This window comes from Anabrus simplex, chromosome 2 (genome assembly GCF_040414725.1).
Source record: "Anabrus simplex isolate iqAnaSimp1 chromosome 2, ASM4041472v1, whole genome shotgun sequence".
Lineage (NCBI taxonomy): Eukaryota > Metazoa > Arthropoda > Insecta > Orthoptera > Tettigoniidae > Anabrus > Anabrus simplex.
Genome location: NC_090266.1, coordinates 730,249,409 through 730,273,334, shown reverse-complemented (window position 1 = coordinate 730,273,334; position 23,926 = coordinate 730,249,409). Strand labels below are relative to the sequence as shown.

Sequence of the window (23,926 nt, the reverse complement as noted above, 5' to 3'; positions counted from 1 at the left end):
CCATATCAGCTTCTACTTGCACCATCTTCATGCCAACAACACTGCTACTTTCGACTCTCTTATCAGAAGTTTCATTAATCTCAAAGTCACCATTTTCACACATAATGGACCTAACTTTACTCTCCTCACGTACACTTAAATCAACAAAAACATCCTCATGATGTATACTCCGTGAACCCTCTTCACTTATTAAACAACCTTCATCAACTTCACAAAAAACTTCACTTTCAATTTCAGAAACTTCCACAAGATTATCGAACGCAACACCGCTATTACCATCACCACTAGCACAAAGTAAGTCATCCGACACATCTTTCTTACTTTCATCACGCCCCCTATTCTCAAAATCTCCCTGAACACAAAACACATGGTCATACAATGATTCCTCTTTCACGTCTACCTCGTAACTTACCTGTTTCATCGCGTGAATAGGAATTTCGGTATCGGACTGCCTATCTGACCCAACTAAGAAGTCCGATTCCGGTTTAAATTACTTGACGTGGACTGTTCACTATTATCATGTCTCTGCACTTGATCTGGAGGTCTTTGATCCGTACGCCCCCTACTTTCTGATTCCCCTTGATTAGGTCTTCTGTCAAAATATTCCTGGTGATTAACTCCCTGATTAGACTGTCTGTTTCCCCTTCCGGAATTACCACCCTGATTCCCTTGCCTAGAATAACTGAAATTCTGATTATTCCTATCTCCCCCTAGCTGATTACCTTGTCTCCCATTATCCCCGTAATTCCTACCTTCACTTTGCCTGGTCCTCCCCTGCCCTTCCAAAGCATCAAACCTCTCTAACAGCTGCTCTAATTCTTTAATCGTAACAATATTCTGCATACATGCAGCTAATCCGACCTTCTCAGGAAAATGCCTCAACATCTGGCGGACTGTATCTCTCTCCGATGCTAGACCTTCAATATTCTGGCTGATCAGAACATGCGCTAAGAAATATTCCGTCATAGACACACCTTCCTGAGGCCTATATTTGCCAAATAGCACGCGATCTCTTTCCCTTCCCTGAATAGCTTCACTCCAAAATTTAGAACTAAATTTCTCCCTAAATTCCTCCAAACTCGAAATACCCTGTCTATAAACTTGAAACCAAGATCTCGCTTCTCCAACAAATGCAACATCCAACAGCTCATCAACCATACTCCAATCAATCAAACCATCGTCAAGATTCTTGCAAAACCGTTTCTCCACCGTTTTCAAGAATTCCATCGGATTAAACTGCCGACCATTAAACTTGGGTAATTCAGGGGAGTCCTTCGTACAAGATACGTACCTATTACATATGCTGCTACCTAATTGGATTTGACTGATCTCCTTCCTTAACTTTACATGACATGCTTTAATTCCTTCTTCAACTACCATTCTGGCATTTCCTTCTACTGACTTGAGGTCATCTTTTACCGACTTAAGGTCTTTCTCCAATTTCTCATCCTTCTCATCTATACGCTTCGCTAAAACGTTCTGATTGGATTTAATTCTATCTATTTCTTCGACTTTATCTTCCACTATTTTTATTCTCTTATCACATTCCTTGCTGTTTTCAACAAATTCTTTCCTAACTACATTAAATCGGCATTCAATTTTCTCAGTCAATTCCAAGCATTGAGCTTCTACCTTATTATTGACTTCCTGAATTTCCCTGCTTTGATGGTCAAACTTCTGGTTCAGTTCATCTATTCTACCATTCACAGCACTACTTAAACTATCAATTTTACTAGACAATTCAACACTCACTAAATTTAACTCCTTACTTTGATTCTCAATCTTACTGGACAATTCCGTACTAACTGAATTTAATTCACTATTAATACTGTATATTTCATTACTTAAAAAACTCAATTCACTCTTCAGTTCTTTACTCTGACTATCAATCTTACTGGACAATTCAACACTCACTGAATTTAACTCCTTACTTTGACTATCAATCTTACTGGACAATTCAATACTATTATTATCGATTTTACTGTTAATACTGCATATTTCATTACTTAAGGAATTCAATTCACTCTTCAACTCTTTACTCTGACTATCAAGTAGCGATTTAAGCATACTGAGCATTGAAGCCTCCCCTTGATCCCCTACATTCTGAGTTTGAGTCGGATTACTCGATTCCTCACCAATCGTTGCCGATTGATCTTTCCTACTATCAGCCATTTCGCTATTCTCACTTAAATTAGATAAACTCGATGTGGTGGAATTCTTTTGACTTCTCTTATCCTGATTCATAGTACCCACAACTTTAACAACCTCTCTACTTCTCAATTTTATAATACTCGACTCACTACAACATTTCTTCATACTCCAAAATACACATGAAACATATAAAACACTTCACTGACATAGTTTGTAGAATTCCATCCACACCTGACAAGTGCACCTACGCTTATCAGCCTAACAGATGTACCAATCATTCAGCCCCACGTTGGGCGCCAATTGTAATAAGTTGATAATACTAACAAATAAAATCAATAAAATAAAAATATATAAATAAAATTACTCAAAAACTTAATAAAATTAATAAGCATAATTAACCGAAATGTCCGTAGTATGGGCGCCAGAGTTCACCAGAATGGATCCCTCGAATTTAGATAAGAGCATGATAGACTTTATATCCCAGGGCGTGTACATAATGCTGCGTACTGGTACATCTGCTGCAGGCCTTACCTAACCTCCTGAAAACGACTAATTCGGTAGGAACTGCACCTAGGTTTATCAATAACACTGATTCTAAAATAGCTAACTATATTCTGAACAAATTCCGTGCATGAGCACCTCATCAACATACAACATTATACATATAATACACACATAAAATATTGCTGGAAGACTCCATATTTACAACAACAACAATAATGAAAACCGTGGGAAAACGAAAGTGAGAACTAAGCTACCATTTGCAGATAGTCCGATGAACAATGTACATGTATGAAGATAAATACCCTTCACTGTCTCTATATCAATTCGACTTACCGATTCTCATAATCGGCAGTTATCACTTCACACAGATACTGTACCTTGTACTACTGTGTTCACATATTTTAACACTTGTAAAGATATATACACACGTCTGTCGATCCTCAACATATAAATTTATGGAAAGTCTGAGATAGCTTTCACCAACATATAATGCTAGGCCGCCACAAGTGCTGCAATACTTAATGCGCAAGCACTCTCCACAAACATAACACGACTACGCTCCACGAACGTTTGAAGTCCAGTCCATTGCTGCCGTGTCACTCCCGTACCGTGTATCAGCACCACTTCCTTCCCGTACAGTGCGTCAGTTGTAGTTGTAGTTATCTTCCTTCTCGTTCCTTTACAATCACCTCTACAATCACCCTTACAATGTTTCTTACAATCTCCTATACAATCATCTGGTTGCCGCCGTATGACCAACCTTTATAGACATCAACATCCCCCTCCTTTCAGATGAGACGTCTGGATTGGTGCTTGCCAGCCAATCATGAGTGATCTCAAATCAAGACCAAGCCCTGAACTACTTCTTCCTCCCAAGACAATAACAAACTCTGGGGAGTTTTCATGAATCACCAAACTTTCCCTGGTACAACAACAAGCTCATCTCATCAGGCTGGGATATATACATGACAAATGGAATTTCCTGACACAAGTACATCACAACAGACACTGGGGTAGCCAGATGACTCATTCAAATTACCAGAGTTATTACAGCAATGTTTTCCCACTGGTGCAAAACAAATTACTCATACCTACATATGCGGATATCTTCCAGCTTACCAATATAAATGGCAAAATATACAAATGAAATAATAATAATAATAATAATAATAATAATAATACAAATCGAATACTGACAATAATATCTCTAACTTATACATATAATTCGGGGGTGTGATATATGTACTATCACAACATGGACACTCATAAAATTAGTCATCTTCGTAGAGTTTAAAACCTGGTACAACAGTTTTAATATATTCATAACTTAGCTGTGCATTCTTCAAACTTACTTCATTGTTGACATTAATCCAATCCATTGACTTCAGAGGCATTGGAAATGGCACACATACAACACTCATGAAGGTATTGAGTGCAGGTGTCATAGAAATCGTCAGCATAACTGCTAAAGTCTTGAATTGAAATAAAGCCTTCATTTTTGATTTACCGGGCGAGTTGGCCGTGCGCGTAGAGGCGCGCGGCTGTGAGCTTGCATCCGGGAGAAAGTAGGTTCGAATCCCACTATTGGCAGCCCTGAAGATGGTTTTCCGTGGTTTCCCATTTTCACACCAGGCAAATGCTGGCGTTGTACCTTAATTAAGGCCACGGCCGCTTCCTTCCAACTCCTAGGCCTTGCCTATCCCATCGTCGCCATAAGACCTATCTGTGTCGGTGCGACGTAAAGCCCCTAGCAAAAAAAAACCGATTTCCTTCAGCTGATCTCTCACAAATGTTGCGTGAAACCTAAACCGTTCAGTTTCCTAAAATTTAATTTATCCTACAAATTTTAAATTTCTGTAATTGTAACATCTTGCTTTTCAATGGATGTGATAGTGATGGAAATCATTTTTAGCTGGCTGGCAACAAAAGTCAGAAGAGTAAAAGGAAGTGAATTTTCACACTGAACTTCCTAAGGGTGACAATATATTTTTCAAGGGAAAGGAAATAGGATTCCAGTGCAGGAAACATATCAGCCATTCTCTGAACTGCTGGCAAGAGAGATAACCTTCTAGTCTTGTTGTGTCCTACAACCTTTTTATATTCTATGTAAATTCACAAAACAATTCCAGTGCTTGAACTACAGAATATATGTGCAAGTGTTAATAAATCTTATTTACAATGGACTGGATATATCAGCACTGCGTGTACTGGGCACCCAATACCAAGGGAATCATTTGTTGTTTCTTGTTACAAATTGTAATACAAATTATTTTTGACTTGCCTCTTCCTCCACCAAAATGTGTCTTAGTGTTGTCCGCGGACACGGAGATCGCTTTTTATCGATTTCAAACTGTTTTGAAACCTCCGACAAATAGCAGACAAGCATATACTGTATGAAATTTCTCCACTTACATTTACGAACTCCAAGATATTCGCCGTAACGGGTTTTCCAGGATAAAAATCTCTAATGAGCAGGACTATTCATTTCACATCGAGGTGTTAGAAGCGTCATAAAATGAACTTCTCTGAATTCACTGAGAAATTTGTTGTTTTGCATAAGGTGCATTGACACTGGTGACAACTGATTTACATTACGTTTGAGAATACGTGAATTTCTGACTGAGAAGTTTCTCCACAACGTGGTGCAATCCATCAACTTAAAACTGTGGTTATGCACTGCAATGTAGAAGGCAGAAATTGCTTCTTGTGTTGCTAACTGTCTTTCCACCTCACCGTTAGTACATACATGTACATACTGGCTTTTGACATCCTACTCTCAACAAGTCTATGCATTTTTGATTTCACATGGTTTACTACGTCCGATCTTCCACCGAGCCCAATGCATATTTTAGCATTACACAAATTGCATTCGATATTTTCCCCCCGTGTCCTTTAATAAACGCAAATTCTCTTAGATTATCTTCATGATCATGATGTTGTTATCAGTTCACAGGCTGGTTTAATGCAGCTCTCCATGCCACGCTACCTTGTGCTAACCTTTTCATTTCTACGTAACTACTACATCATATATCTGCTTGTGATATTCATACGTTGGTCTACCCCTACCGTTCTTGCCACCTACACTTCCTTCAAAAACCAACTGAACAAGTCCTCGGTGTCTTAAGATGTGTCCTATCAATCCTATCTCTTCTTCTCGTCAAATTTAGCTGAGATGATGTATAAAGAAACGTTTCTTCACAAACCAACACCACTATTGTTAGAACATAAACCAATTATTACGCCACGATGATCCGATCACAACCACATCGTGGATACTAAACATATCTCCATATTGTCCCTTTCAAATTTGGCCTACAATAAGTATTTATTGTGTCTGCGAGTGCAGGGCTATTATTTCATTAGCACGGGCGATATTTTTCCAATCCTGTGTTGTAGAGATGTTCACATTTGTACAGAACCAGTCCTACCAGCGAGGGAGCAGAGTATTGATTTTTTTTTTTTTATCGAGCTGTCAGCTGTCCCACGTGACCCACTGAGAGTAGTCATGGTCGCCCTGATCTGAATTACGCATGTCCAAGTCTTTAAATGAAAGGTACTTTCGTGAATTGTAATGGCCTATCAGGTGCACGACGACGGCCAATTACGAACCACTGTGGTGACACGCCCTCATTGTGAAGTGCTTAAATACCCCAGTTTCCAGAAGAAACGATCTCTTATTCTCGTACTCTTACTTACGGATTTTTCACGTTCTTACTTACGAACTTCACTTGCTGCTATGGATGGGCTGTGAACGGAGTCGCGAAGAGTCGAGACTGCTACCTCCGGAACCGACACTCTCGACTCCAGTGTCGACTCCACTGATGCAGTAACGCCATCTATCAACTATTGTCGGAACTGCCTGGAATTATAGTTCCACGTTCCTCCCTTGGTAACGCGTGATACGATGAATACAAGATGATTATTAGCCAGCAAACATTAAACATTGTTTCGGGATTTTACCATCGTTAGTGTTAATGTTGTAGGTCTATTTTGGCGACGATGATAATGATGACGATAATTGTAGCGGTAATAATAACCTGACAGTATACTTTTACATAATCGCCAATATTGGTTTCAACGAGTTCAGCTCCGCGGTGTAGGGGGCAACGCGTGCGCTTGTCACCCTGCGGTAACTGGTTCGATTCTCGACCGAGTTAGGTTTTTAAATTGTAAATGATTAATACCCCTAGCCTGGGGCATAAAACAGAAAAAAAGAAGCGAGTGCTTAGAGTATGATTTTACAACAAATATTTTACCATTGTGCGTCATAATAGCCGCCTCCGCAGTCTAGGGAGGCCCCGGTATCGATTCCGGCCAGGTCAGGGATTTTTACCTGTATCTCAGGTTTCGTGATCACGTTGAGGTAGAGACCGGGTCTAGAAAGCCAAGAAAAACGGTCGAGAGGATTCGTCGTGAACACACGTCACCTCGTAATCTACTGGCCTTCGAGCTGGGCAGAGGTCACTTGGCAGGCCAAGGCCTACCAGGGCTGTCGCGAAAAGGAGCTTTTTGTGTATACTACTACTACTACTACTACTACTACTACTAATAATAATAATAATAATAATAATAATAATGCAACAAGACAACGTGGTCCTCGAATTATAATGATAACCTACAACCTGTTTTCCAGTCAGTGACCGGGACAGGAATGGTATGAATGAAGCCGCCATCGTGCGGCGAGGATAGGAATTGTACCGCTTGCCGAGGCCTGTCGCACTCCTTTGGGGCAATGATGAATGACTGACAGATAAAATGAAATGATGTTGGAGAGTGTTGCTAGAATGGAAGATGACAGGGAAAACCTGAGTACCCGAAAAAAAAAAAAAAAAAAACAAATCTCACGTGGAGTGACCGGGATTTGGACCACGGAATCCACCGGTGATAGGCCAAGGCGCTGCCGCCTGAGCCACGGAGGCTTTTAATGGTGTAGGCTATGTTCGAATTATTTAAGAGGATTTACCCATATTAGATTTGTTTTCATCGTTCATGTGCAGTTCATAATGATTTACCATCGATATCTGTTTATCAATGTCCTGATCACGACAAATAAAGGCGTGGAATTAAATGTCCGTGGTCTGCTATGCCGTTCCTTTCTGACATGACACGTTTAATTTTATTTCAACTACACGAGCGTAAGCTCGTCGTCTTCGTTAACGATATCGTACTTCACTCTACAATACTCTTGAAAAGTCCAATGGGCAAATGGGCAGCAACATGTATGATATTTCATGTTATTTCCCGCGCCTCAACACGCAAGCGGCCCCGCAATGAGAGTCAAGTTCGCTTGGAGTCGCGAGGCTTCATGCGAAGCGACCGTGCGGCCCCGCAATGCGCATCAAATTAACTTGGAGTCGAGAGGCTTCATGCGAACCGAGACCGGTGTTCGGAGTCGATGGAGTCGAAGGTCTCGATTCCAGGCTTCAGTCGCGCTCATTCCTACTTGCTGCTGCTTTCGCCGAGCTCTGACTTACGACGCAGATACTCCGTCAGTGGACTTAAAATATTTTTATTCGGCAGTGCAAATCAACTACCTTCATTAACACCTTAGTCAACGAGTCTGGTGGATTTTCACAGGCAAAGTTACGAGTCATTCATCTTTAAAACTCGTCGCGTGTGCAGAATATCTTCTAAAATTGCTTGTTAGTTTCAGCTTCTACTGTGTTAGAAGAAAGAAGATCGCCACGTGTTTGTTCGAGTGCGTCAAGATGTTTCTACACTTTGAAGAGAAGACCTACCACGACTCTGCATTGAACATCACGGCTACAATGGTGTGTTAAAATGTAGGCGACTTCTGACATGGGGAGATAGCGACGAGAGCAGATAATCCACTACATGTAATCCAGAGATTCCAGATCACCGGCAGAGATCCAGTTTCATCGTTCATTTAAGTAACATTTTTCTAATGTTTATCTGTTCATCTTTGTAGAAATAATGCTTACTTATTCATTAGTGGTAATATTTCTTCTAGTCTTGCAGTAGTCTTGAATATTTTCATCCTTCTTTCACATGGGATATGGTAGTATTGTCATGTGTGTGTGAGTGATTATTGGTCTCTATTAGGATAGCTAGAACGTGCGTGTGTCTTCTACGATTATCCTAACTGTCCCATTTAATAGTCTAGTGTGATTTAAAAATCATTGTTCTCATCGATAATTAATAATTTAATTTGAAAATATTTTTTCGGAAGTCGTGTGGGACAGATTTACGGCATGTTTGTTACGCCGGATTTCTGTATAAAAATTTCTTCTTGTATGATTTCATACGTGTTAGTGTCATCTGGCATATTGTCGAACCCTAGTTTACGCGTATTTGAGATATAGCACGTCTAATAATAATAATAATAATAATAATAATAATAATAAATTTTCACCTCGGGTTAAATGAACGAATAAGGGTGATGCGTTTAAATATTGCTTGATCTTGTGTGTAAGATGTTAATGTGTGCTCAGTTAGGATGAATATGAACCTGGAATATGGCAGAATCTTGACGGATCATTTACTGTATTTATTGACTTGTGAATGGATCATTTACTGTATTTTATTGACTTGTGGATTCATTTATTGAATTTATTTGAAGAATACGTGTAGGATAAGACGTAATTTCTTCAAGTGTGAGCACGTGTTAATTGATGGACATGGAGTTGAGTAATAATAATGTCGTGACTCATGAACCATGAAAGCTAATGCTAATATTTGACCTGTACCATGTGCGTTTCTGTAGACAATTTTTTCAGATATCAACCACCGACATCGTGACCAACGTTGTAAAATTTTATCATCTTTGACCAAGTGATCATCCAGACTTCATCACATTTCTGAGAGACGTGAATGGATTTTTCTTTGCCCGATACCGTCATCGAGAGAATTCAGATGCCTAGGATAAAACTCAAAATATAATATTCAAAGTCTAGAATTTGTAGATTTGTAGATTTAGATTTATTATTTTTCTTTAGATCTACAGTAATAATACCCATTTGATCCGTTATAAAGAAAAATAACAATGTCCAGCCTAAGCCAAATTACATACTACTAACTTGGTGGACCCTACACAGGCGGAATACCGGACAACCATGCAAGGTTCCACCCCTAGCTAAATCTGTTAAGCTGCCTCTAACATGGACGGATGACCGGCTCACATGCTAGGGCACCCCCTATCTCTAAATTAAGCCTATACCTAATTACAACATTAAATCTATACTAATCTATCTTAAGCTGCCTCTAACATACTAATCTATCTTAAGCCGCCTCTAACATGGACGGATGACCAGCTCACATGCTAGGGCACCCCCTACGTCTAAATTAAGCCTATAACTAATTACAACATTAAATCTATACTAGTTCTAAATCTATACTAATCTATCCTAAGCTGCCTCTAACATGGACGGATGACCAGCTCACATGCTAGGGCACCCCCTACATCTGAATTAAGCCTATAACTAATTACAACATTAAATCTATACTAATTCTATCCTAGTACCTCTTATCATTAACTAATAAATCAAAACCAATACTGTCTCAATACACATAAATACACCTTCACTTGAATAAATACCCTCTAAACTTCGCTATCTTTCCTAATATCCATAAATACACCTTCACTTGAAAAATACCCCAAAGTCTAGAATTCGTTGTAAATAATGTAAATAATTCTCGTGTGCCTAGTGTGAATGCTGTGTGCGTGGTAGTAATTTCAATGAATTGTGATACCGTATTTTTTTTACTGTGGTTGTGACCCGGCCACGTGTTCGTTACGCTGGGTCCTGGTTATCAGCATCGTTGTTTGAGTTGATTTAACTTTTTGAGAGTTGAACCTTTAGTAAATTTTATTTTGAAATTAAGTTGAGAAAAGTTCAGAAAATCATACAGTAATTATTTCAGTGGACGAGATTCACTATTATTGTAAAGCTTACAATGCTAAAAATCCTTAAGACGTCAGATGTTAAAGATAGACATTATATTTTTTTCAATCGAATATTAAAGAAAGCTTCATAGTAATAATTATTATACAAGCACCATTTTGTGAAATTAAGTCAGACAGAGACTTCTCTGAGTAATGTTTCCGATAAAAATTTTGTTTATTTTTCCAATTCCATGGATATCACGTTTAATTCAGTTCTCTAAAGGAGTAAAGTTTTCATTTGAGGAAATGAAGGTTAAAACAAGTGGATCTGATATTTTAGACGCTTAAAACTAGCATGAGATAGACAGCTTTTTGAGACTGAATTATTTTCAACTTGTAAATATTAACGACATTGCGAGAGGAGATCCTCCCATAGAAAGTTTACTTTTTTCTTGTGTTTCGTTAGAAGTAGGCTAATATCCATCTGTATATTTGCAGAATTATCGACGTCAAAGCTATTTGGAGGAATTAAATGCCGTATTCGAATGAACCGGCCGAGAAGAACCAATAATTTGATTTTCCGTCAAGACTTGTTTAAATTTAATTTTTGTTATTGTTTAAGTGCTAGTTGATAATAAATATCAGAAACCTGTTGTTTGATACTTTTGTATTATTGTCGCTAGTCCTTATCTCTTTCCCTGCCCTCAAAATAAGCAAAGCCAGACAACGAACGGTCCAACCGTGAGACTCTCGTTCTCCGGCTGAGCATGCCCGGTAAAAAGGGGACAATATCAATGTTTGGGAAAGCTATAATTTACAAATGGTCAAAACAATGTTTAGACACCACTGGCGCTAACATCGCCATATCCATATTTGTAGGAAGAAACTATAATAAGGTGACGTTCAGAGATAATCGAATGCTGTAGTCTGTCTCTAGTATTCAGTAGGATACTCACAAGTAGAGCCCCTTTTTAGATCGAGATAAAGCGGGACATATTCGCGTCCCGAAAAATGTTTTGGGACGGTGGGACATTTCGTAAAATAAACGGGACTCTCCCGGTTAAAACGGGATGAATGGGCTCCCTATCATATGGCCTTAGAAACCCTATCACATTTGCCTGGCATCGAGTAATATGCATCAATACAAGGAATCAAGAAAACAGATAGAAGATGTATCACGGTATCTTCTCCCGTATCACTCGTCTTCATCTGGGAAACAACAGAAACCGCAATTCAAATTCAGTCACTTAAACTTCAGTACTACGTCAAGTTCTCTTTATTGTTAGTAGGAGCACCATCGACAGACAAAGGAAGCAATACCAATCAATTCATATGGCATGAATATACGGAACAACCGGAGATGTTACTAATTTTCTGAAAACTTAACAACATAGCATAATCAATATTTTTCATGTGTAATCCTCCCAAGTACGAACTTTATAAGCGAAAGACGTTTAGTCCTAAAGTCGATGGAAGAAATTCTCCGCACATAACCCATTGGATGTTAAAATTCTTGTACCGCAATTCAATAAAATTTTCATCCATTTCTTTCATGATAGTTCCACATTCTACATACCGCACAAGTGTTAATTGCTGGCTGTCAGACAAACTGAAAAGTGAAGAATAATAAAATATGCAATAAATCTTTTCAGTAATATTTTGACTAAAATACATTTCAGTGGCTGAGAACAAAAAGGTTACAACTTTATTAAATATGCATTTTTACGATTGTACTATAAACGTATAGCTTATATCGACCTCTACAACCTCCAAGAGAGTTACAATAACAAATCTAATGTAATCGTGGCAGGAAGCATTTCTAACGGTTTTCAATGTTCTGACATTAGTCGCTTTGCTTACTTTGAAAGAGTCATTTTGAGTTCTCTTTTCCAGATTATAATAAATGATGTAAGATCTATGTACACACCAACTGTCATGAAATGAACATTGTGTAAGAAGTGCATTTTTGAAATGCAAAACTGCTAAAACTTTACACTCTTCTCCTGAACAATAATGGATTTTGAACTGTAGCCCTTTCGCTTTCGGTCATTGATTTTATATCACAAAAACAAAACTATCCACCCCGACTTGAGCCGGAAGAATTCCGATAATTAAAAAGGTCAAACGCAGATATTGCGTCTTAACAAAATGTCAATGAGAGATACAAAAATGACTTTATGAATTAAAAAATCTTCATTCCAAATCCTCCAAATACTACTGGGTAAGGATTAATGAAAGTCACACTAGTATATGTGAATAGAACAGTTAATCCACTAGTTTAGAGCGTAAATGAACAAAATCTCCTAAAACACTGTCACAAACGTGAAACATTCAGTAGTCAGACAAAACATTTTGTAATTCGTATATTGCTGGTTTAGAGGTAAGAGTCCCTAAGTGCACTTTTGGCTGAAGTTAATTTATATGTGGTTTCAGAGCAAAATATTCCTTTTCTGTCTCATGAAGAGGTCATCAAGTGCATAACAAGGCTCCGCCCCATTGTTTACTTTAGAAGAAATCATCAACTGCATTTCTGGTTCAGTTATTGCCATGAAAAAGTCCGTATGTCTTAGGAGCCTGAAAATGTCACTTCGCAAGTTTTACCTCTAAACCAACGATAAAGATATATTCATCTAAGAAATAAAACCTTGCACTCTACAGTCAGATCAATATAAAACTTAGTTTGTAAATATGTTTTTAATATATCTTGTGATCTCTGGCAACACTTCTTAACTTCTGTAGACTCTAAAACAGTACTACCAGATTTAGGAATTGCCATCTGAAATTCAGATGTTATGGATTCCGTGCATACGACATTTCTACATTCACAATCCCATCATACATCAAATATTTCAAAGCTACAAAAAACACCCTACATACACTTGGATGAAATATAGTTATATCACCAGCCACGCTCTCAAACAATATTTTTCTTCCAGTTTTGAAGTTGTTTTATATGTACTTTTATACCATGTTTCCTACAAGCTCATGGGGGGCCTCTACAATATAATCCCCGTTCTGAGATTGTACCAACTTTCCTGAGATTCAAAGCTCAAGACTAGATTTTTAAAGAGCTTTAGTTGGGTAAGTCTCTGCAAATAATTTCTCACTTCTGGCAAAACTACAATGAGGAGTAGCAAGATCAGAATAGCTGATCCAATCTTGACAAAATGATGCCAGTTAACAGTTCATAATTACCATTTAAAGAATAAACAGACCTTCAGAAACATATCGAAGGGCATGGAGGTGATTTTTGTAAACTATGAGCAAGTATCACACTTACCACCACCAGGAATGAAGGAACCCTGGTGGTTCTCCTAATGTTATATTTTTCTCCCATCGAATCTGTAAAAAATAATTTTTCATCATTAATTACACGGTTCAAAACAAAAAGTATAAACATAACACAAAAACACAGAACACTAGCATTAAAAATAAGAGTTATGTTCTCTGGACATCATAAATTAGCACTGAACAACATTGACTACTTCTTAGCCTTACCTTCAAGTCTATTGAACGTAAATAGATAAATGTACAAAAGTGGTTGATTATCAATTTGATAATAATAATAATAATAATAATAATAATAATAATAATAATAATAATAATGATACGTCTCTGAACCTACGTTTACAGTTTTCGAAGACGGCGGGATGAGGGAAATTTTGTCCTACGGGAGTTCTTCATATGCTGCTAAATCTACGGTCACCAGGCTGGCGTATCTGAACACCCTCAAATACCACCAGATTGAGTCGTGATCGAAGCTACCAACTGTGACTCAGAAAGCCCGCGCTATAACATCTGAGCCACACTGTCCGGCCACAAAATCGAAAATTAATGGGATAATTTAAGCAATCATCTTCGAACGATGAACTGGCACAGTTTTGCCGTGAACATACATACATACATACATACATACATACATACATACATACATACATACATACATACATACATACATACATACATACATACATGCTTCATTATAGAATGTTATGCCTTTCAACGTTCAGTCTGCAAGCCACTGTGACCTAGGAGAACAGTCAGCAGTTCCCGCCATTCTGCTCCCAACAACTGGAGGAGTTGGCTTCCAGCATGTTAAAGAACTTCTAGGTACCTTACAGAATTCCGACACCCCGGAAACGCCACCAGAATCCTCTATTTGTAACTAGTTCCATGGCCATGTTTAGTTATATACTTCTTATCTTTAAATCATCAGAAACTGAGTCTATCCATCGTCGTCTTGGTCTCACTCTACTTCGCTTACCCTCCATAACAGTCCATTATTCTCCTAGATAACCTGTCCTCCACCATTCGCCTCACATGAATCCACACCCAAAGCCGCTTCATGCGTACAACTCCAACAATCGAGTTCATTCCTAACTTAGCCGTTATCCCCTCCTTTCGAGTACCCCCTACCACTGTTCCCACCTGTTTGTACCAGCGATCATTCTATTTCTAATTTATAAGATATCCTGAGTATTCCCAGCAATCACTCTCTTAAAGCGAAGTTGGTCTGAAAACAGACCGGTGAACAGATGGTTTCGTCCGCGAGCTGACTTCTTTCCTACAGAATACTGCTGATCACAACCGCTAGGTCAATGCATTAACTTTGCTGCACCTCGATTCAATATCACTTAAAATACTCGTACTACCATCCTGGGAGTATACACATCCTAAATACTTGAAATTATCTACTTGGTTCTCCTTTGTGTTCCCAACCAGACATTAAATTACCTTAGGTTTTTTACCTACTGACGTCACTTTCAGCCTTGGAAAGGCTAATTTTCGTATCATATTCATCGTATCTATTTTCAAGTTCCAAGATATGAGATTGCAGGCTTTCAGCACAGTCTGCCATTAAGCCTAGGTTGTCGGCATACGCCAATCCTTACTACATTTCCAACTAACTGAATCCTTCCCTGCCACTTTGTACCTGTTAGTAGATGATCCATGTAAACTATGAACAACAAAGTGAAATATTACAGCCTTGTATATCCCCTGTAAGTACCTTGAACCAAGAACACATTCTACCACCAATTCTTACCTTTGCCTTTGATTGCTTTTAATAATCTACCCTTAATCCATAGTCCCCCAGTACGGATAATATATTTTCCTTCGGTGCTCATATACGTTCTCTAAATCTACGAAACATAAACATAGCTTTCTATTCCTTTCGCATACTGAAAATCAGATCCTGGCAGCCCCTCTGGGGCCTGAGGCCACACTGGGTTTTCATTCAACTTACTCTCAACCACTGATCACTTACTCCCTTTCAAAGTGCCAGTGAACACCTTGCCTGTCAAACTGATCAATGAAATACCTAGTTTTTGCAAACTTTCCTGTGTTCCCTTGCTTACAGATAGATGCAATTACTGCTTTCATCCAATCTGAAGTTACCCATAACATTCCATGTTAACCTTATATTATGAAGCCATTTCATCCCTGCCTTCCCACCCACTAAATTTTACCATTTCAGGTTAAATTTCATCTATTCCTGCAGCTTTATGGCAAGGGAGTTTATTTCGCATACTTTCCACTTCCTCAAGCATAATTTCACCAACCTCATTGTTCCTCCTCAACCATGAGCTCGGTTGTACGCGACGTCGCCTTTTAGGTTGAGAAGATTTTCAAATTATTCCGTCCATCTGTCCAGTGTTTCCCTGGGATCTATTGTCAGTTTTACTCAAAACACTATTCATTTCCCTTTCCCCTCCCTTTATAAGATTTTTTATTCCTGTCCACCACAAAGGTTTTCCTGCCACATGAAAGCCTTTCCCGGTTATTACCGAAATCTTCCTATGACTTCTTCTTGGATCCAACAATTATTCGTTTCGCTGTGTTTCTTTCATGTAGTATGCATCATTCCTTGTTTGGAGCCAATTCTAGCATGCCTCACTTTTGCTTTTACAAGCTGCCCTCACTTCATCATTCCACCAAGATGTTCGCCTATTTCCCATCTTTACAGACAGTTCTTCCTAGGCATTCTCAAACATTGCCTGAATTCAAAGTCGGTTATGATATGGTCTAGAATGGATTTCATGCCTATCCTGACATGTGTAGCAGTGAGTAGCCTTATGCTTGAAGAATATATTCATAACTGCTAATCCCTTACTAGCACAGAAGTCCAGTATACGCTTCGCATTCCTATTAGCTTCCATATCTTCCCTCTATTTACCCATCACCTTCTCATATCCTTCAGTTCTATTTCCAACTCTCGCATTGAAATTGCCCATTAGCACTATCCTGTCATTGCTGTTGATCCTAACTACTATCTCAATGTTTCATAAAACTTGTTAACTTCTTCCCTATCTGCACCCTTACGTGGTTTCAATATTATCATCGGCACCCTCACATTGTGAATATATTGAGACTGTTCTCGTCCTAATTCCTCCAACAGGTAAATCTGCCCACATCATTCGCGCACTGTCCGGTTCCATGGCTAAAAGGTAAGCGGGCTGAGCTTTGGTTCACGGGGTCACGGGTTCGATTCCCAGCCAGTACGGAGATTTTAACCTGATTAATCCCGACGGCTCTAGGGCTGGGTGTGCGTGCCGTCTTCATTCTTAGAATTCATCATAGGTAGGGCCCCATCCTCAAAAGACGCGCAGATAGCCGATAATGCGTCAACTTGAAGGACCTACACCAGGCCTTTTCGGAGGCCGCACGCCATTATATATTCGCTCATGTACGTCGGTAACAGAAAGTACACTTCCGAAAAAAAACCATGCAAAATCCTCAAGGACAGTGTTCAGAGACACCAGGGTATAGTATGTGCATACTGAGGAGTTGCTGTATTAGTGAATAATTTGTCACGGACATCGGCGATCAGATGACGCTCCTGAGGCCTGTCCGTGCGCACTCTGTTTTGATTCTGCAGGCAGTAACTCTGCTGAGGTTAGAGGTGCACAGTGTTTGCAACATTCACTCTAGGTTACAACCATGTCCCTCCGACGAGTACGTGCTCCTGTTGAACAACTGCAGCCATTTGAACGAGGTCGCAATGTGGGCCTGCGGAAGGCTGGATGGACGTATCAACGGATTGCTGCACATACTGCTTTAAGCAGTGACCCGTGGAACATTCCCACCCCCGTAGAACGGGCTCCGGACGTCCGCGTGGTACAGACGCACGTCAAGATCGACGCATTGTGGGAACATCGTCCAAGAACGAAATCCGGTCCAATGGGAACAGTCTGCTTGCAGCAGGATTGCGATCACGTGTGCCTCTGGCCAGGCTACCACTGACACCGCCAAGTACAGCTACTCTGGAGTCGTGAAAGTGTCGACTGGAGAGGCGAATGGAGCTCTGTTGTATTTAGTGACGAGAGTAGGTTCTGTCTGTATGCAAGTGATGGACGGCGTGGACCTGGTGAGCTGCCTATTCCAGAGTGCATTCGCCCATGACACCCAGGTCCCACCTCAGGATTCATGGTGTGGGGAACCATCAATTGCAACTCGTGGCCACAATTGGTGTTTCTGCAAGGTAACGTAACACGTGCCCGCTACATTGCACAGGTTGTTATCCCCGTGCTACTGCCATTTCTTCGGCAGGAAGGTGATGTGCTTTTTCAGCAGGACAATGCACATCCCATTACAGCTGTTGCGACGCAACGTGTTCTACGCGGTGTTCAAAAACTGCTCTGGCCAGCAAGATTACCGAATCTCTCGCCAATTGAACACATGTGGAACATGAAGCGGGAACTTGCGCGTTCTCCAGAACCATTGCCGAATTGCATTATAAAAGTGCAAGATGCTTGGAACAATCTACCGCAGAATGTCGTTCGGCACCTTTACGACCGTCTGTATACGCGAATACACGCCCGCATTACCACCAGAGGGGTATTGATGCAACTGTTTGGGCACCCTTTACTATGTATGTTTCATTTGGTCTGAATCTGTAACCACATACTCTTGTAATCATGAACTGTCACATCGCTTGTGAATAAAATTACCTTGTCCTTGAGGATATTGGATGTTTTTTCGGCACTGCAGATTGCATGCAATAATATTCCTGATGAACAGTCCTACTCCACACTCTGTTCTTCCCTTTCTAACACCTGTTAAAAACACATGACAATGTCCTATCTCTTCCTAGTTATCTTCCTTTACCAGAATAGCATTAACTCCTAACACATCACCGGGAGAGTTGGCCGTACTCTTAGGAGCGCATAGCTGTGAGCTTGCATTCGGGAGACAGTCGGTTCGAAACCCAACTGTCGGCAGCCCTGAAGGTGGTTCTTCGTTGTTTCCCTTTTTACCACTAGACAAATGCTGAGGATGTAGGCCTACCTTAATTAAGGCAACGGCTGCTTCCTTCCCACCACTAGCCCTTTCTCATCCCATCGTCGCCATAAGATCTATCTGTGTCCGTGTGACATAAAACAAATAGTAAACAAAATAAATCCTAAAACATCCAGACCCAGCCTCTTTGCTGACGCAGCCAATTCTACTTTATTTCTTCTGTAAGCTCCATTATTATTGATAGCTCCCCATCGAATTCCATTTCGTTTGGCAAGTTGACTCCAAGGAGTCCCTAGCCTGTCAAATGGAAGTGTAACTCCGTTACTGCCATAGGGAGTAAGATGTTCGAGCTCGGTAAATTCGGTGAAGCAGGGTGCTACCCTATTTATACAGTTCCAGTGAGGATCTCTCCTCTAATTGGTTAGGGACCACCGGTGGATTGTATACTCCTAGTCACTTGAGCACGAGGAGGGCCACGACTCAGAATATGTCCGAGATGCCCACTCCCATTCTATAGCAACTGGTATCCCGACTCTCAGGACCACTTATTAGGCCACTCTAACCGTTGCCCAGGGTTCACCGACTAGGACGTGACTAATGTAACCCACACCATGAACCATTCTTGCTGTGAAATTCCGTCTGCATCTTTCGGCCACTTTCACAAAGAATATTATATTACTCAGTTTCACTGAATACAGATGAATAAAAAATGCCTTCTTCGAAGACTAGGTCGTAGTAGATCACGTTAAAATATGCATAAATAAGGTAGGAACTGTTAGCCTGTACAGCAATTTTCCCACAAGTCAAATGAGGCAAGTTTCCGTGGATTAAGACTGTGTTATGCACGGGATTTAAGCACCGACTGCAACAACCCCATGTCCTCGCCGAACATCCCACACTTCCCAATTGCTATTTCGTCACCCCGGACTAAGGGTGGGTCGCTCAGCACACTTTGAAACCAGCAACGAAACGGTATTCTTAATTAAATATTCCCTGGTTTGCTGATTGGTATAAATTCGGCTAACATGTGTATTAAAATGGTCTATCATATTATATTATATTATATTATATTATATTATATTATATTATATTGAAGACTTTATCAGTGAGTAATCTAGTAATTATCTTCCTAAAACTGTGTTATTGAAGTGATTGAAGGTGGCGAGAGCTCGAGTCTTTTTCATCTTACTTATTGACTTTAACTGAAGTACTGTGGTTTAATAGCGTATCCGCGTTATTTAATTATGCAGCATCAGTGAACTTTTGCTCTAAAGTGGCCTGTTCAAGCGTCCAGCACGATGGCCATAAGACCTCACCATCCAGAGGGGTGCAAGGAATTGAATACGGGCCCGCCTGCAGGGAAAAAACATTGCTGTCTGTTTTACGTCGCACCGACACAGATAGGTCTTATGACGACGAAGGGAGAGGAAAGGCCTAGGAGTGGGAAGGAAGCGGCCGTGGCCTTAATTAAGGTATAGCCCCATCATTTGCCTGGTGTGAAAATGGGAAACCACGGAAAACCATCTTCAGGGCTGCCGACAGTGGGATTCGAACCCACTATCTCCCGGATGCAAGGAAAAAAATTGAGCCGTATCAAAGAAACTGTATAAAATCTTACAATAACACACATAAATTTAACAATAGCAGATAATTTAATGCAATTTATATCTATTTAATATATAAAATGACTTACTATAAGAGTACAAAACTAATTAATGTTTTAATAGATTTTATTTTTGGAAATTAAATATTTTGTGGGGATTGAAATGCAACGTTATTAAATATGTTTCTGGCACTGGCCTTCTGACCTGAACTTGGCAGGATCGGTCCTGGCTCAGTCCGGTGATATTTGAAGGTGCTCACATACATGAGCCTCGTGTCGGTAGATTTACTAGCACGCAAAAGAACTCCTGTGGGACTACATTCCAGCATCTCGGCGTCTCCGAAAACCGTAAAAGTAGTTAGTGGGACGTAAAGCATTATTATTATTATTATTATTATTATTATTATTATTATTATACCAATGGCCGTAGCCGTGCTGAAGCACCGGATCCCGTGAGATCTCCGAAGATAAACAACATTGGGCGTGGTCAAGATTTGGATGGGTTGCCAGGCGCTGTTGGTGGGGAGTAAGGGAATGGAGGAGCGGAAATGAACTGGCCACTCTACCGTACGTAAACTCCGGCTCAGACACACCTCTGCGGAGGTTCGGACTTGCCTTCAGGCAGAATACACCCTTACCTTATTATTATTATTATTATTATTATTATTTAAATATTTTTCTATACTCTACTGTAAGGAGTCACCAGAGGTCGAATGACGCGTATAGGGCCGGCAGGTTTCGACGGTAAAATCTCTCCCACCCGTCAGTATCACGGTGCATGACTATATTGGCAAAAACGAGCCGATACAGCCACTGCCCCACAGAGATGCTTTTAGGAATATCCCGGTCTAGAGAGCCAAGAATAACGACCGAGAGGATTCGTCGTGCTGACCACACGACACCTCATAATCTGCAGGCCTTCGGGCTGAGCAGCGGTCGCTTGGTAGGCCATGGCCCTTCGGGGCTGTTGCGCCCTGGGGTTTGTTTTTATTTTGTATTATTTTAGGAATATCAAACTTGTCCGTTGCGGGCGCCTCAGAAAAGTTTCACACGCGACGAGAAAGCACAAGCCCATCCGAGTTCTTAAAAGGAGCCAAGTGGGCCTGGCCTTTAACATGATCATACTCCGATTACGTGGACACCCGTACAGTACCAGTGGCGCAAATTACATACTGCGTTTTCTCTCTACTATTCAACTTTACTCCGCAGCTGAACTTATCGCCAATCTAGACATATTCATAAGACACTTATTTCAGATTCTCAAAGTGAATCAGGAGATTGCGGCATCCTCGAAGAAACACACGAACACACTCCTACGCCTATGAAATATCAGAATTATCGTCCGTCATGAAATCGCTCGGAAATATTGTGTCATTTTTATGGGTGAAAGGACACTCAGGACTTCCATACAACGATCTGGTTGACAGTCTGGCCAAACAGGGCGCATGGACTGGCTTATTCCTTTCACTACGCCTCCCCCGCACTCTTTTTACATAAATAGCAAAAGGAAAACTTACGTTGAATGTACAGCACTGTGGAACAAGACTAACTAACACATACAGTAGGTCATTCATTACTATGCCTCCATTCGCCAGCTATCCCACATAAACCATGGTATCAAGATGTCAGATGGGACAGAGGCCAAGTAACCACCATCATCCGGATGGGGTTCAGCCAGGCTTCAGTCCCTGCTCACCTCAACAGGATTGGAGTCCTCCAATGAGCACAATGCCCGTACAGTGCAAGAAACACAGGAGTTGTGAACCACCTCATCTGAGTGCAGTAGAACAGCACTGTTTGATAACCTTGTGCAACTTCGCATTCCCTTTCCAATACATATCCAGCTGTTACTAGCAACCTGAGACCTACGTGTGTACAGTGCAAATGCCAAATACCTGAAGAAAACTGGTGTAAATATTTAAAAGAAATAAGTGTGTTTATTTCAAGGTTTTTCTTTAGTCGTTCCTTTCCTTTTTCTTATTTGCTCTGTTCTAGTCCGTTTCTGCCATTCCATATGCATTTTAGCTTGTCCAATTGATTTTCTCTTCTCTAACATTTCAACATTGTACATTACGGATGGCCAAATGTCTTAAGAACGAAGGCCATAATAAAAGAAGAATAAAAACTTTACCCCATGAGCTCTCTGGAGAGAGAACGTCCTGTTCCGCATCTTGAGAGGCCACCTGCCTCAGTAAGTCTGTCAACGAACATCTACATACTAACTGAAATGAGTCACTTCGAAAGTACTAATTTAAAGTATTTTACCAATTTCATCTTTTAAAATCTTGGTATTGGAGTTTAATATTTTTTTCACAGCTTCCAAGTAACTATGAAAATGGTTCTCGAATTGAATCTCAATAGTCTACAGAGCTTTAATCTTGTCTGTCAATGTTTGCGTCCAAAAATTACGTGATGCACCTAAGATGCCTGTATAGGGGAAAGTTATTAACACAGGTGCAGTTATAACTTCATGCAGTGCTGAATGAATAATTGTGAATTTTTATATTTTTTATTACAAGTTGCTTTACGTCGCACCGACACAGGCAAGTCTTATGGCGACGATGGGAAAGGAAATAGTGTCATGCAAAACACCCTTTATGCTCGGTTCACATTTGTCGAGCATGACCATGACCAAGGCTTGCTTCTCAGAGGCGAGGCGAGTTATGTTCGAGCTATCTCGGCCAGAGGTAGAGGTGTCCCCCGCCATTCGTCCTTCTTTCTACTAATGGTGGATTAATTTGCTAACAGAACAATATCTACTTTGCCAAAATTAGCACCGATATTATCAAGTTCTTGCCCTAATTCTTTAAAGCCCTCTCCGGCAACAGTGTTGAATGGTCGGAAATATTTGACACACATGAAAACACACGCGCTAGTTATGTTTTGCTTTGTATTATCGAGCAATGCTTGGCGAGAAGCGCTAGAATTAAATTTACAAGCGTGTTTTTCTTAAATGAGTTGTACCGGATTTACTGGATAGGTTAACAGTGCATTTCACGTTTCACAGGAAACATACTTTGTCTGATGACTGTCTGCAGTAACTTTTTCCAAACATCAGACCTGAACCCATCTCTCCTAATTAGTTTATATTCATTATTTTTTTAATTTAGCCATAACGCTGTCCATCGATGCACGTGCCACGGTGAACTTTAGCTCAAAATTAACGGTGAACTCAACGATTCCGTCATCCTTTTATGCCTCCAAATCCCGGGCTTCCTTCTTTGTACACAACGGCTTATTCATCTCTGGATGCCGAGCTGAGTGGCTCACATGGTTGAGACACTGAACTTTTGACCCCAACTTGGCAGGTTCGATCCTGGATCAATCCGGTGATATTTTAAGGTGCTTAAATATCGTGTCAGTAGATTTACTGGCACGTAAGAAACTCATGCGGGACAAAATTCCGGCACCTCGGTGTCTCCGAAAACCGTCAAAAAGTAGTTCATGGGACGTAAAAACAATAACATTATTATCATCTTTAGATGAACAGCAATGTTTGCAACGTCAGTAAAGTAACCAAGGTCATCTCTCCCTAGTCAGCCAACTTGACTTCGAAAATGCCTTGTCGAACGAATTGGAGCAAACTT

At 40.3% G+C, this 23,926-nt stretch overlaps 1 protein-coding gene across 8 annotated transcripts in view; it reads right to left on the bottom strand.

Moving 5' to 3' along the window:
- The window catches only part of Ssdp (Sequence-specific single-stranded DNA-binding protein), an 831,184-nt gene that overhangs the window by 772,735 nt on the left and 34,523 nt on the right, over positions 1-23,926 (bottom strand). For all 8 annotated transcript variants that reach the window (XM_067141370.2, XM_067141374.2, XM_067141371.2 and 5 more), the window contains exon 3: positions 13,779-13,840. In XM_067141370.2, coding sequence (XP_066997471.1) covers positions 13,779-13,840 — 62 coding nt within the window. The remainder of the gene's footprint in view (positions 1-13,778; positions 13,841-23,926) is intronic.